Source organism: Alosa sapidissima, chromosome 1 (genome assembly GCF_018492685.1).
Source record: "Alosa sapidissima isolate fAloSap1 chromosome 1, fAloSap1.pri, whole genome shotgun sequence".
Taxonomy (NCBI): domain Eukaryota; kingdom Metazoa; phylum Chordata; class Actinopteri; order Clupeiformes; family Clupeidae; genus Alosa; species Alosa sapidissima.
The window spans coordinates 9,888,786-9,902,803 of record NC_055957.1 but is presented as its reverse complement, the minus strand read 5'-3'; the positions used below and the strand labels follow the sequence as shown (position 1 = coordinate 9,902,803).

Genomic DNA, 14,018 nt, shown 5'->3' with positions numbered 1-14,018 from the left:
AATGTTTTCATGCATGTCTGGATAACGGGTGATGAAGAAATGTTTAGGAGACAGACTATCGTACAGTAAATCCTCAAATTATGGCTGGGGTCTTTTATTTACTTAGGCTGCGCAAAGCACAGTACCTTTATTTGGGGCAGGCTTGTATTTGAGGCAGGCCTTTATTTCATATGTGGCGCGTTTTATTGTGAGACATGCATTTTGTTTGGAGCGGCATACCAGGATATCAAAAGCAGAAGATGTTTGTTTTGGTTTGGGATTTAATTTACGTTTGGACTGTTTGATTATATTGCTAAATGTTGGGACTGATTGCCACTGCAATCTGGGGGGTATGATGGTTCACTATTAAGTTTCATGTAGTTGAAAGAGTGTCGCTTATTGCGAGACAAGGCATCCGCTTTCATTCATTCATGGAACATGCGGTGTACTATAATGGAAACCTTATTGCGTATAGCCAAATAGGTCTATGATAGCCTAAATTGAGTTATTTTTTTTTAATTATGCATGATTTACGTTTTGATAAAATCCGTAGGTTGGAATGCCTCACAACAGCAATTGTGTTTAAATGTAGGTTACTGCTTCAGCCTCTGGCAAGCTCAGCAGGGGGCGGCAAGCGACTAGCTTGAGAGGGACGTGTTGGAGACCCATGGTGTAGGACAATGACTTTTTATTGGCAACAGTATTAAACCAACCAACAATATAAACTATTAAGAAGAGCTCTTTTATGACTTAAATTGAAACAATGTAGACAATTTTTACCAGCCTTTATTTGTCCTAATCTGAGTCCCGGCTATAAATAGAATCCCGGCCATAATTTGAGGATTTAGGTATGCACACGTGTTTCAGGCATAGTGCAAGCACTAATCTCTGACTGAAAGTGTGCAGAACTTGTGCATTTACATAACAATATTTAATACATTTTTCCCGGACCCACCGAAAACATGTCTGACTTGATCTCATTCTACAAGCCTAGAGCGCTCATTTGCGGCTGTAGACGGAAATGTTTCATGTAGGGTTCATGTCAGTTAATATGAATTAACATTTAAAAACATGTTCAATTATATATATTTTCATATATATGTCACACCTGACTATAAGTCGCAGGACCAGCCAAACTACGAAAAAAGTGTGACTTATAGTCCGGAAAATATTACTATGGGTAATAGGAATATTGTCTTTGTAATATATACATTAAAATAAACAGCACTAAATATTTCCCCTTCAGAGTAGAGAATGCCTTCCTCATCAGCCTGGTGGGAGCCAGACCAGAGAAGCACTTCTGGATTGGGTTGTCTAACCAAAGAGACCGTTACACGTTTGAATGGTCCAACTCACAAAATGTCCCCTACACTCACTGGAATACACGTATGCCAGGTGTGTATGTTTTGTATGATGTATATATATATATTTATAAAGATAATAAATCAATTAAGAAGTAAGATTTTAAACTTTCTGTGTTTTGTCAAAATAGGCCAAAAGCAGGGTTGTGTGGCCATGACGACTGGGACTTTGGCCGGACTGTGGGATGTGCTGAGCTGCTCCAACAAGGAGAAGTACATCTGCAAGCACCAGGCCCAGGGAGTGGTGACCACCCCAGCCCCACCTACCTCACCCGCTCCCAGCTGTGCAGAGGGATGGAAACCCCTGGGAGTCAGACACTTCTGTTACAAGGTTCAGCACTGTCAATTACGGGTTTCAGCACCGTCACTGTCATTTGCAAAATTCAGTAACAACTTGGTGTAACCAATCTGGTGTTTCTTTTTTTTCCAAGTTGTATTATGAAGAAAGAACTTGGTTTGAAGCTTTGGCGTTTTGTAGATCTATTGGTGGGGATTTGATAAGTATTCACAGTCATTTGGATCGACTCAAAGTTGAACAGGAGTAAGAATCTTAATAATAATTTTTTGTGTGTACTGTAATTACAATAACACCTATGATGTTCAGAACAACTTCTCTCTAATTAAGCAAATAACATGCTATGATTTCCTGTCCTGGAACTTACTGTCTCCATTTGTCCTTGTCAGAGATGATCATGCATGGATTGGTTACAGCGCTGCAGATCCTAATGTTGGCTACACATGGTCTGATGGGTCTTCGGTGAGTTCAGAAATGGGGGGGGGGGGGGGGGCTGCTGCACTTGGATTATCAGAGACCATACTAACTGTAGTTATCTTGGTTTTAAATTGTTTTCAAGAAATCCCCATGATTTGCGTTCACTTGGCAAATCGGTCATTATAATAGCAATGTGCCAAGGTGCAAGCTTTACAGGACACCCATAATTAGATTAGATTAGATTCAACTTTATTGTCATTGTGCAGAGTACAGAGTACAGAGACAACAAAATGCAGTTTGTGTCTAACCAGAAGTTCAAAGAAAGCAGAAAAAAAGTGCAATGTGATATACAAAGTATGGACAGGTGGTGCATAGACAGGACAAGAAATACAGTGCAGTGTAGACAGTATACAGTTGTTTTGCAGAAGGTGGTTTAGAGTAGTATAAATTAAATATAAATATGTGCAGTGTACTTATAAGAGCAGAATAAATATGGCCATGTAATATGAACAATGTGAACAACATGTACAGATATCAATTTAGTGGCAGTGCCATTATAGTAGTAGTAAGAACAATATAGATATATGCAGTGTAACAGAATGTGTTACAGAAAAACTGAATATGGATATTTAGAATGAACCATATAGACAGATATGTACAGTATGTACAGCTATGTGCAGTGTGGTAACAGCACCATTGTAGTGCAGAAACAGTAACATTATAATAGTATTAAGAATAAGTGTATGTGCAGTGTACAATTAAGACCCTTTTGAATTAAGACCCTTTTGAACCATGTGCCTGGTGCCCCAACTTTTTTCTGCCATTAAACTAGCACGAGTGGATTCGGACATAGCGCACACAAAGTAGATATCTTGTGGATTGTACGGCTAATTTGGGGTGTGTCCAACTCCACTTTTGCTAGTTTAACGGGTGAATGAACGATCAGATGCTAAAGTGCATGGCTCAAAAGGCTTGTACTCAGGTTTCTTAATTAATCATAGGTGTTTTTGGCGGTAACATCTAATAAATAAATGAGAGTGCACTCTCCCATTCCATTTAAAAGCCAGGAGCACAAACATTTTGTTATATCCCTTTTTATTCTCAAGTTTGTGTAACAGATGCCAACTAGTATAGCTGTGCGTGTGGAACGTTAGTAAACCTCACTCCCCGACACCTTAAGAGTAGCCCTGGCATGGAAGCTAGCAGCCTGGGGTTTTAGCTCGATTGCTAAGCTCGACTTTTGATCCGAGGTTCTGCTGTTTGTGGGTTTGAGTCCGGGCGTGAGCAGGGCTGAACCCGTGGTTCAACACAACACAGGTTACACTTGCTTGCACTTCCATCTACTGGCAATATAATTAGTAATGTAGTGCTGTGAAGACTTTCCTTATATTTTAACATGGTGTTCTATCCCACACCACCTACCTATGTAAGTCAAGATACACATGAGGTCATACATGTTATTATCAATTGTGAGTGCAATATCATCCAGGCAGCTTGAAAGCCTTTTAATTGATTTTGGCATTGCTCATTACTGTAAAGGCTACATGGACTGATTGGGTACAAGGCATGGAGTCTCAGGTTAAAGTCACATGAAGTCACATTTCTTCCTACATGTTCATTTCATAGCACATGATTGGATAATGCATGCATAATCTCATACTTATATTATTTCTGTAAATTATATATAGTTTATTAATCTTCAGTTATATTTAGGCCTAATTTAAGTTTAACTAATCATTTTTTTTTTCCTTTTTAGTCCTCTTTCACAAACTGGGCGCCAGAAGAGCCAAATAATAAAAACAATATGGAGAATTGTGCTCTAGTTTATTTTTCATCGATGACGTGGAATGACTTTGCTTGTGAAAGGAATCTGAAATTCATTTGTGAGATACGAAAAGGTAGAACAAAGTTTTTCTTTAGATGCCTATTTAAATTAAGTATAATAATCCTAAAACTGTACTCAGCTATTAAAACACACACTTTTATGCTTTGGTTTTGATAACTTCGGTATTTTGTATTGAAAGAAAAATATTATTTATATACAGTAAGGGATAATGGATGACACGGTGTGCAGTTATCAGAAAAGTAGCCTATTGCATGTTCGAGGTGGTAATGCTTACACGCAACGGCGTTGTGCATTAATTCTGATTTTCTGATGATCGAATGCCATGTCCATTATTCCGCTTATACCACTGTTGTAACACTGCGTTGTGTTCATTTGCTCTTATAATTTCCACTTTTTAATCACTAAAACTGTCTTGTTTGTAGAACTACTTCTTTCCGCCACATATCAACTCATTTTTCAACTTGCAGGACAAACTGCCGTTACTAGTTCTAAATCGATGGTTGCCAACGGCCAGTTGTTAGTTCCTTTATATGCGCCTTTCGCTATAGAGCAGGTTTTTCTTGGTCAGTGGTGTAATGATTTTTAGAGGGAGTAATACAGCGATTTTTGGATCATGCACCAGACCACATCTTATGTTGCTAATTACCACACTCCTGGGCACAAGGTTCAATAGAAGAGAAGCGCATGTGAAATATCAACACTTTATTGAGTGTAAGATAAGAATAAGCTTTGCGCCACTTTTTGCAGGGTGCACGATAGAGGCCTTAATCTTTTTTAACAGTGGTGCATTCTACCAAAAAAAAATAGGCTACCAAAGATAATTTGTGTGTTCCGTCAAGTGATCTACAAATCTTTTTTGTTGTTGTAACACAGGGATGACCCCTTTGGAATCCAATGTTACCATTCCAAGTAAGTATCTTCCAAGTGTCTGATTTATCTATGAAATGTAGTTTTAATTTTTAAATGTCATTTTTAATTGTGGACATGTCAGATAGACCTTAATTCTCAGTTGATGTACAGTATTGCTGTCTGGTCTGTCAAGTAAAATCATACCTATAAATTAACAAATTATATATTGCAGTAACATTAACCAATAACTTCAAAAGAAATATTAATTCATGCCTTTAGGTTATAATGTCACAGAAGATGGATGGATAGAATTCAACGGTCATCAGTATTATATCAAAAAGTACCGAATGGAACAAATGGAGGATGCTCAAAAAATTTGCAAAAAAGGACATGGGGACCTTGCTGTAATCGATAGTGAGGCAGAGAGATTGTTTCTGTGGAAACAGGTAATTCATTATTTTGCTATAGATACTGTTGATAAATGGTAATTGTAATTTGTAAATTGTTGTATGTGTTATATTACCAAGAGATATTTACAATTGGCACTTCATATTTTGGTTAGCCAATGAGACAGAGAATGGGGTTGGCAATGAGAGTGAGAATGGGGTTGGTATTTGACATCTGCATGGCTGTTCAGCCATAGCTGTAGTATTACAACCAAATACTAATGCTGATTGTTATGAGTAACCTTTACAGATTTTTGCTATCTTTATGTCTTCTAGATTCAAAAGGCATATCGTGGATTTTACATTGGACTGAAAATAGACTTGGATCAAAACACAGAGTAAGCCCAAGCTAAGAAAATTCACTCCAATTATAAATGTGATTTCTAATTTATAGCTAGGATAGCCGAATAACAAGACTATACTACAAAAACATGAATATCTCTATTCGGTTATTCTATAGTGTTTATAGTCGTGGCAAGTTATGAGAAAAAAATGGTGAGCCTGAACAAAGAATTTAGCTAATCATTATACCTGATTGTATTGAATTTTCAGCCATGAAGTGTTCATTCATTTGGCTCTGGATAGCTGCTTTTTTAGGTCAAAGAACAATTGTGGCATTAATGACTTGAAATTAAAAGCAAAGCATACTCTTCCCAAAATAGACTAATATCAAGGTCATTCAACCATTTCCTATAGGTGGATGGATGGGACTCCAGTGGATTTTCAAAGATGGGATGAAAACCAACCAAACTTTGTATCCAATGACGAGACCTGTGTGAAAATGGATTCTTCCTTTGGTATGTACAAATTGCTATGATGTGTTTGGTAGAGTAAGCTAATATTAAAGGTGCTATGTGATGTTTCTTAGGTAAAAACATCCAAAATGACCTTGACATAACAGAAGAATGTGACGAAAAAAACGTTTTTTGACATGTTATCAACCAACCAAATTGTCACCTTAAACAGAAAACTTAAATTCTAAAGAACTAAGAGCAATGGCAATATACTTCACTCATAAAACATTCATTTTTAAAACATACAAGTGCAACAACAAACAAAGTTTTTCTTTATACGTGTGTTCCCGTAGCACACTCTCATGTTTCCACAAAATGTCTTCCTAGATTCCTAAATTAATCTTTACTCACTAAAACAGGGTCACCACATGGTTGTTCTTGCTCTACATTTAATAATGGTCTTTTATTTACTTGGGCTGCACAAAGCACAGGCCTTTATTTGGGGCAGGCTTATTCGAGGCAGGCCTTTATTTCTTACTGCGGTTTATTGTGAGAGATGCGTTTCGTTTGGAGCGGCATACTGGTAGGCTATCAAAAGCAGAATATTTTTGGTTTGGTTTGGGATTTAATTGACTTTTGGACTGTTTGATTATATTGCTAAATGTTGGGACTGCTGGACACTGAAATCTAGGGGGTATTTCTCTATTATGTTTCATAGAGCTAGTTGAAAGAGTGTCGGGATTTCCACCTGCTGTTTATTGCGAGACAAAGACAGCTGCTTTCATTCATGCATTGAATGTACCCGCTGTGCTGTAATGGAAACCTTATTGTGTAGGCAAGTAGCCTAAATTGAGTTCATTTTTAATTATGCATGATTTACTTTTTATTAAATTCGTAGTCTGGAATGCCTCGAGTCGTGGCAGCAATTGTGTTTAAATGTACTGTTTCAGCCTCTGGCAAGCTCAGCAGGGGGCGGCAAGCGACTGGTAGCTTGAGAGTGACGTGTTGGAGACCCATGGTGTAGGACAACGACTTTTCATTGGCAACACTATTAAACCAACCAACAATATAAAATATTAAGAAGAGCTCTTATTTCATTGAGTTAACTCAAAACAATGTCTTCTAGTGCTCGTGGACTGATAGCCCTACTGGTAGGCAATTATTACCTTGGCTTGTATGTGGGGGACTGGCCTTTATTTGTCCGAATTGACCACGACCGGCTATTATCCGAGGCCTGGATATAAATAGAATCCCGTCCATAATTTGATGATTTATGGTAATTGTTTTGTAGGAATAGTACATTTGTAGGACTTATCAATTTACTTTCAAAAATATTTAGAACTCCATCCCCATCACCGAGCTTACAATGGGCTTTTTATAGCTTTTTATCAGTGTTTATACCGGATCTGTGTTTGCATATTTAATACGTTTCATACACGTGTTTCAACACTGCATTTCGGTCGTTGCTTTTACCAGAGAATGTCTAATAAGGGGAGAACTGCCACTCTCGGAAAACTTCCGGTTTCTGAACTGGTTGCAGTTCCTTCTGTGGTTCCACATGAGGGCGCTCGTCCACGAGTGCAGAATGCATGGAGCTGTACCCCTCAAAATCCACTTTTCTCGGGATATATTTTTTTTTCAAGTAATTTGAGTATTGTATTCGAAAGGGGAGGCAAAGAAAATACACTTGGTTGAGTTTTATATTTTTTAAAGTCACTTAATTGTTCTTAAAAGCCTTTCAAATGTGTCAATGACGTCATTCATTAGCACAATGCTAGCGTGTTATGTCCAACAACGACCCAACCTGTAAGAAATCAAAAGGACATAAGTACTCGTTCATTCAACTTTTGACTTATAACCCATGTTGAAGTTATACAAACTACAATTAAATCTGAGATTTGTCAACGAGAATCAGGTGAAAGAGACTAGCTCCATTGACTCCCATTCATTCTGCACTCATGGTGATCGCCCCCAGTGGAACTCTGGTGGAACTGCATCCAAAATTCGGTACAATGGGACTTAATACGGAGTGGCAAGGCTCTCCATAGACGGGCTCTGCTTTTACCTTACCATTACCTTACGCATGCCAGTTATGTATCCACCAGCTGCCTGCCTGCAGCCTACTTCTAAAACTCTAAAGCTGCTTGCTGTCAGATTTGGTTCCGACGGAACAAGTTCAGTGTATCAACAACACTCAATAACAGTTTATGTGATGTGTTAATCAATTAAATTCCCAACAATTGAATGTGATCTTCAGGGAACGTTCCCAGAACGTTGCATGTTTACTGGGCTTGTTGGCTATTTTTAGAAGGTGCGCTGCAGGCGCCTCATCTCCAGCAGGCTACCTGGTGCCCCCGGGCACCATGTTGGAGAGCCCTGGTTTAGAACATGCCCCCATAAGCACTTTGGCTACTTTAGCTGCTAGCCAGCTAATTCGCATCAGACAGCACCCATGTTTTTTTCTGACTGACAGTATTCTGTGAACATGATCAACTGATCTCCGTGTTAAAATTGGCCGGATTTCTCCTTTAAAGATAGCGTACACTATGCATGAATTTTACCTTAAAGGTGCTCTAAGCGATGCCACACGTTTTTTAGGCTAAAATATTTTATGCCACTTAGGCCTACTGCAAACATCACCTATCCAACCGCTAACTGTCTGTGTCCTGAATAATACACTGTAAAAAAACGCGATCTCTGTGGACAGCCTAGGCTCCAAAAACGGCAACAAAAACAACCTGGGCAAACCTAGCCCATAAAAACATAACAAACTGTTCCAGCAAATCACAGATGGGGAGGAAGTAGCGATCTAGCCCTCTGTTTTGTTTGAAAGTCAACAGAAGTGACGTTACCCAGCATTGCTTAGAGCGCCTTTATATAACCAAGCCAATTTGATGCTAAACAAATTTGTAATAGGAAAATCGTTTACTTAGCATAGCCATACAGCACGACAGCACAACCGCAGCAAGTCGCTAATGAACCAGTCATGCAACTTCAAGAATTGCTGCCTGAAGTCATCTCGCGAGAATCGTGAACATTACCTTTTTTAGAAGATATTAAGGTTTTGCACCTACGTCATAATGTCATGTGACAGTTTGTTTACAACTAGAGTGGTAGGCAAGAATGGTAGGCAAGGCACTGTAGAGAGTGGTAAGCAAGCCTACAACAGTCGGGTTGCATAGGCTACACATAGTTACAAATAGCTTCAAAATTGACATTTTAATATCAAATATTGACCGGGATGCCGACCACTTGTGTAGGCCCTAACAGTTGGTTTTACAATAAGAAGCAAAAAGGCACGAACGACCGTTTAGCCTACCTATCCTCGTGGTTGTGGAGGATGATCGTTAGCAGCTGTGAAGTCTTTTATTCTCAAGATAGCCTAATGGTGTAGCCTACTGTCTACGAAGACGTAGGCTTAAATACAACTATCTACAGTCATCCAAAAATGAATTGCCAGAGATAGGCTATGAAGGGAAAAAGTGCAGCATTTTAAACATGGCAAGATTATTTTTACCGGAAAAGTTTGTTCTAATTTGTCTCGTGAAATTCGTGCTTGTGGACATCAATCACCTATCTTCTGTCCTTCTATTTCAAGTTATCATGTGTGTCATTTGATTATATAATCACAACAAATGCTAATAAATGAAAACAGAATGTATGTGCTATAGGCTAACGTTACAGGTCACTTAGGCTAACTCCCGTATGTCAAAATAAACTGATTTGATCCTAATAGTTTAGCGATCACACACAACAACTTAACACAGCAACCTCAAACACCACTGTTGAACCTAGGCTACTGCTTCAGTCATGTAAGAAATAAGCAGTTTATGAATTATCTTTACCCGTTTAATCAAGTCCACATGACCAAAATGACAACATATTTAAAGGCTGAGCTAGCATAACAGCCTAATATAGGCGATGCTGCAATGGATAACTAATAAAAAGTTTCACACAATTAATGAACTTTAGAGTCTGGGTGGTTATATATCCATGCAGATCGTCTTGGAATAAGCCATCGCTGTTATATGATATAATATGTTACAGGATTCATGACTAACTAGAAGAATGTTATGATGCTGACTGACGCTGGCTATAACAGTAGCTTCTAGGCTACCGTTTTAAAGTCTGCTGAGTCTACTGCCTACCAAAACCTGTCGCTGTTCAGTTGAAGTTAAATGATCAAATATTGTTTGATTTTGTGTCAGCTTTCAGAAGGAAGACATGTTCCTTTCTGGTCAAATTTCACAGCTTCTAAGAAAGGCTATCGTCTTCGTGTAAACCGAGTTTTGAACAGAGAAAAAAAGTTAGGCTACCATTAGGCTACATGCAGGTTCTCCGATACAGATCAATGCACCAAATCAGGGCGATTTTAGCGAAACAACGTTCCTGTGACAGGCTATCAAATATTGAACAATGGGATAACGTTTCATCATCACCTTTATATGACATTGCTGAAATACAGAGATGTAGCCTACTGAGAGGCAGCTGCAGACAACGATGTTCAATGGGTTCAACTTGTCCCTTGCCTACCAGCTGGATGTAAACAAAGCTATAGAACCTAGAATACGTCACATGAATAACGTTAATAGCTCTTTCGAGATGGAGCTCTTTGGAGTTTTTACCTATTGTTATTATACGGCTCTTCACAATGCAAGTAGAATGCTCCATTGACTTGAATGGGATTTCCGAAAGTTCTAGCGGTCATTATTTCTTGGGAAAGGACCTCTGAAAACAAGAATGACCGCTGTCAATGGCAACGGAGTTTGCGCTTGGAATTTCATTCAAAAGTGAAAGCAGACGGTTGATCAGCTGTGTTCTAAAGAATGTTTGATTCAAGTTCAGCGTGTGTTGCGAACTATTTGTTTCTCAGCAAAAGCCACGACGAAACGGTAACAAATAAGTGTAAAGAAGCGTTTTGGCAAGTAGTCAAAGCGTTTTGGCAAGTAGCAGTATAATAAGCGGGATAATGTATAGAACGCCGGTCATTAAGGGGAAAATAAGTCCCGACAGGGCGAACCGGACCCCGACGCGCCAGCGGAGGAGACATATCATCGAGTTTATGCCTTCACCTCCACAACAAAATCATTTCCATCAAACATTCTAGCACGTAGCGTAGAATCTTTTGATTTCCAAGACATGTAAGCTATTTACCACGGCAGAGTAAAATATAAATATATTGTGACTCTAGGGGGAGCTCTACAGTCACCAAAAATACCTGAACCTGCATGATATACCAACCGGCTCTTTTGTAATACCACATTGTAACACGCACACGCTGTGGCTGTATTCCAAGACAGTTTGTAGCCCACAGAATTCCATACAGCTCCTTTAACATAAACTTGTAGTTTTTCCAGTTTCTAAAATTATTGTGTTTGGTGTTAACTTATGCAGGTCTCTGGTCTGTCACTAACTGTGGTAAAACTTTGGGATTTATTTGTGAGCGTCATGAAACTCCTGCTGCAAACGCTACACTGGCGGCTCCTACTGAGGGCCCTAAGGGAGGCTGTGCCCCTGACTGGACTAAATACAGAGAACATGTGAGCACAATGTCTATTATTACATGTCTACTTGTTAGATGTCAGATAGATAAAATATACTGCAACAGTAATCTATGTAGATATGTTTATGTAGATGAAATAATCCAGTCGGTGTGGAAATAGTACAATTATTAACTAATAACTACACTATTCTAGTGCTACAAAGCTCAGTTTGAAAAGAAAAAATGGACAGAAGCCAGGTCATACTGCAAAGCAGTGGGTGGGAATCTGGTATCTATTCTAAAGAGAGATGAACAAGGTTTGTATCACCTTCTGGTAAGATTAAATACATGATGAGAAATGCATCCACACACTTACATCTGTGCAGCATTTATTTTTACACAGATTTGAGTATTTCTTACGGAGCACAGAAGATGTCATTGCAGGATATTTTTGTATATCGAGAGAATGTGCTCTCACTTTACCACATTGTCTCATTTTACTAGATGCATGTTTTACAAAACATTTTACAACAATTTGAATGAGAACACAATTTAGTAAAATAAGCGCACTATTTATTCAAATGTGCGCATGATTTAGTAAATTGTGTGCACAATTCAGTAAAATATGTGCATAATTTCCTAAATTGTACAATTTACACAATCTAGTAAATCGAGAGCACAATCTAGTAAATTGAGTGAGGCATGATTTAGTAAAATGAGCGCACATTTCAGCAAAATGAGCGCACATTGTCTGGATATACACAAAAAAAAATATCTTGCAGTGACATCTGGGGTTCTGTAGTTTCTAACTCCAGCACCTCAACCAAGCCTGTTACTGGACGAGCAGTGTATTTGTTTTCCTTAAAGTAACACAATGTCGAAATTCCCCTTTTAGTCAATTCTCAATTTAACGCTAAGGGGGTATCCAATTTGTTTAATACCGACATAAAAAGGTCATGCAACAACAATGTTTATTGTGCAATACAATGCATAATGTCAGACTTCATTCTCCTAGTGAGTCAGTGTGGCATCAAAATGAGTCTGAAGCTGTTTGAAGGTAACATGATTGCATGGTGTTACTTTAAGAGTAAACATAAAATCTCAATGCATAGGCTAAATGATTTATATAGCCTACCAAATGTATCAATTTCTCTGTAATGTAGCCACTCCATGTAACAGTTTTTAGACTTTTAATGTTTAATTACTTATTTTTTTAGCGTTTCTGACAACCATGGTGGCAGATGCGCCACATGATTTGTGGATTGGCCTGCACACCCTTTTAAGCCCTTTCAGTCCCGTGTGGACTGAGGGAAAGAAGCTCATCTATAACAACTTTCAGTATGGCGGCTATGGAAGATTTCCGCACTGGTCACATTTTATGCGGGTGAGTCACCTGCTAAGTGAGTTATACAGAACATGTACTTAAATTTGTACTTTGTTGTAAAACCATTAGTCATATATAACATAAACTGATACAACTTACACAAGTTTATTTAAAATACTGAGCTAAAATTATATATTAGCCTACTACTGAAGTGCCCGTTCAAAACATGCCTATTCCTGTAGAAAACCCGTACCCCAATTGCATGCCTGCAGGTAGGCCTTCTTTAAAAATGAGATGACAGTCAGAAAAAACATAATTCCAGCATTCCCTAATGTTTATAATATACATGCAGTAAGCATCGCTGCATTTAATATTTTTTTAACAGATCAGAATGACAGGCCTAACACTAACAGCTGTTTTGAGTTAAAGGCGCAGTCAGGGATTTTACGCGATTTCAAGCCCATCACATTTTATTGTCACATTTAGCAATCATCTCCTCACGACCGCTAGCTGCCCATTACTTATTACTAGCACCTTTAAGGCTATTTTAGCCTTATTAAAAGAACTTGATGATGGAGAAAATAAACGCCATTTTATGGAAAGAAATTTGCAACGGTGTGACTTTCCAAAAAGTTTCTGACATAAGTAATGTCACGCTCTCCCACTCTGTGTCTGCCATTGTAGGCTATGGGGGCAGCCGTCATAGTTCTAATTACAGGGGGTACTGGGGGGTACTCAAAGAGACAGAAATATCAGTTTTGGGGGGGTCAGATAATTTTTCTGATATTGTGAAAAAATATCATTACAGTTACAATACAAGTCAACTCCTATTTTCACTGTAGGAACATTTTAATGTAAAGCGATTTCAGAAACCCCTATTGTGGACCGTACCATTTTTAACCACCGTGGCGCTAGAAGCAACTGAGCAAGTGTCAACATTGAATGACAAAACGCTAGGTAAATTCCTCCAGTAGGCAAAATTCGGTTTGCTGCTGACGTGCATGGGTAAATGCAAGTTGCTAACTGACGTCTAGCTTGTTGAAAATGTGTTATTTTACAACCTTCATTTATAAACGTGTTTGTTCTTTCATAGCTCATGTCACCTCTTCATACATTGAATTACTGGCTACTTACCTGCTACTTACTTACCCACTGAGGCTAGTAAAGTGGACCTTGGTTAGTTACCAAGGTAATTCTCTATTTAAATAAACCTTTAGCCTACATTGTAGGTAAAATCAATTGTCATTTCCAAGAAGATGAACTCCATAGCCTAGGTGTCCATTCT

General features: G+C 38.5%; 1 protein-coding gene across 1 annotated transcript in view; it reads left to right on the top strand.

Annotated features, from left to right (window-relative positions):
• Positions 1–14,018, top strand: part of LOC121706910 (macrophage mannose receptor 1-like) — a 30,342-nt gene that overhangs the window by 5,726 nt on the left and 10,598 nt on the right. Inside the window, exons 11-22 of the mRNA XM_042089048.1 lie at positions 1,226–1,374; positions 1,472–1,671; positions 1,772–1,881; positions 2,025–2,097; positions 3,809–3,950; positions 4,772–4,807; positions 5,027–5,193; positions 5,470–5,531; positions 5,890–5,990; positions 11,322–11,467; positions 11,624–11,726; positions 12,627–12,793. Coding sequence (XP_041944982.1) covers positions 1,226–1,374; positions 1,472–1,671; positions 1,772–1,881; positions 2,025–2,097; positions 3,809–3,950; positions 4,772–4,807; positions 5,027–5,193; positions 5,470–5,531; positions 5,890–5,990; positions 11,322–11,467; positions 11,624–11,726; positions 12,627–12,793 — 1,456 coding nt within the window. The remainder of the gene's footprint in view (positions 1–1,225; positions 1,375–1,471; positions 1,672–1,771; positions 1,882–2,024; positions 2,098–3,808; positions 3,951–4,771; positions 4,808–5,026; positions 5,194–5,469; positions 5,532–5,889; positions 5,991–11,321; positions 11,468–11,623; positions 11,727–12,626; positions 12,794–14,018) is intronic.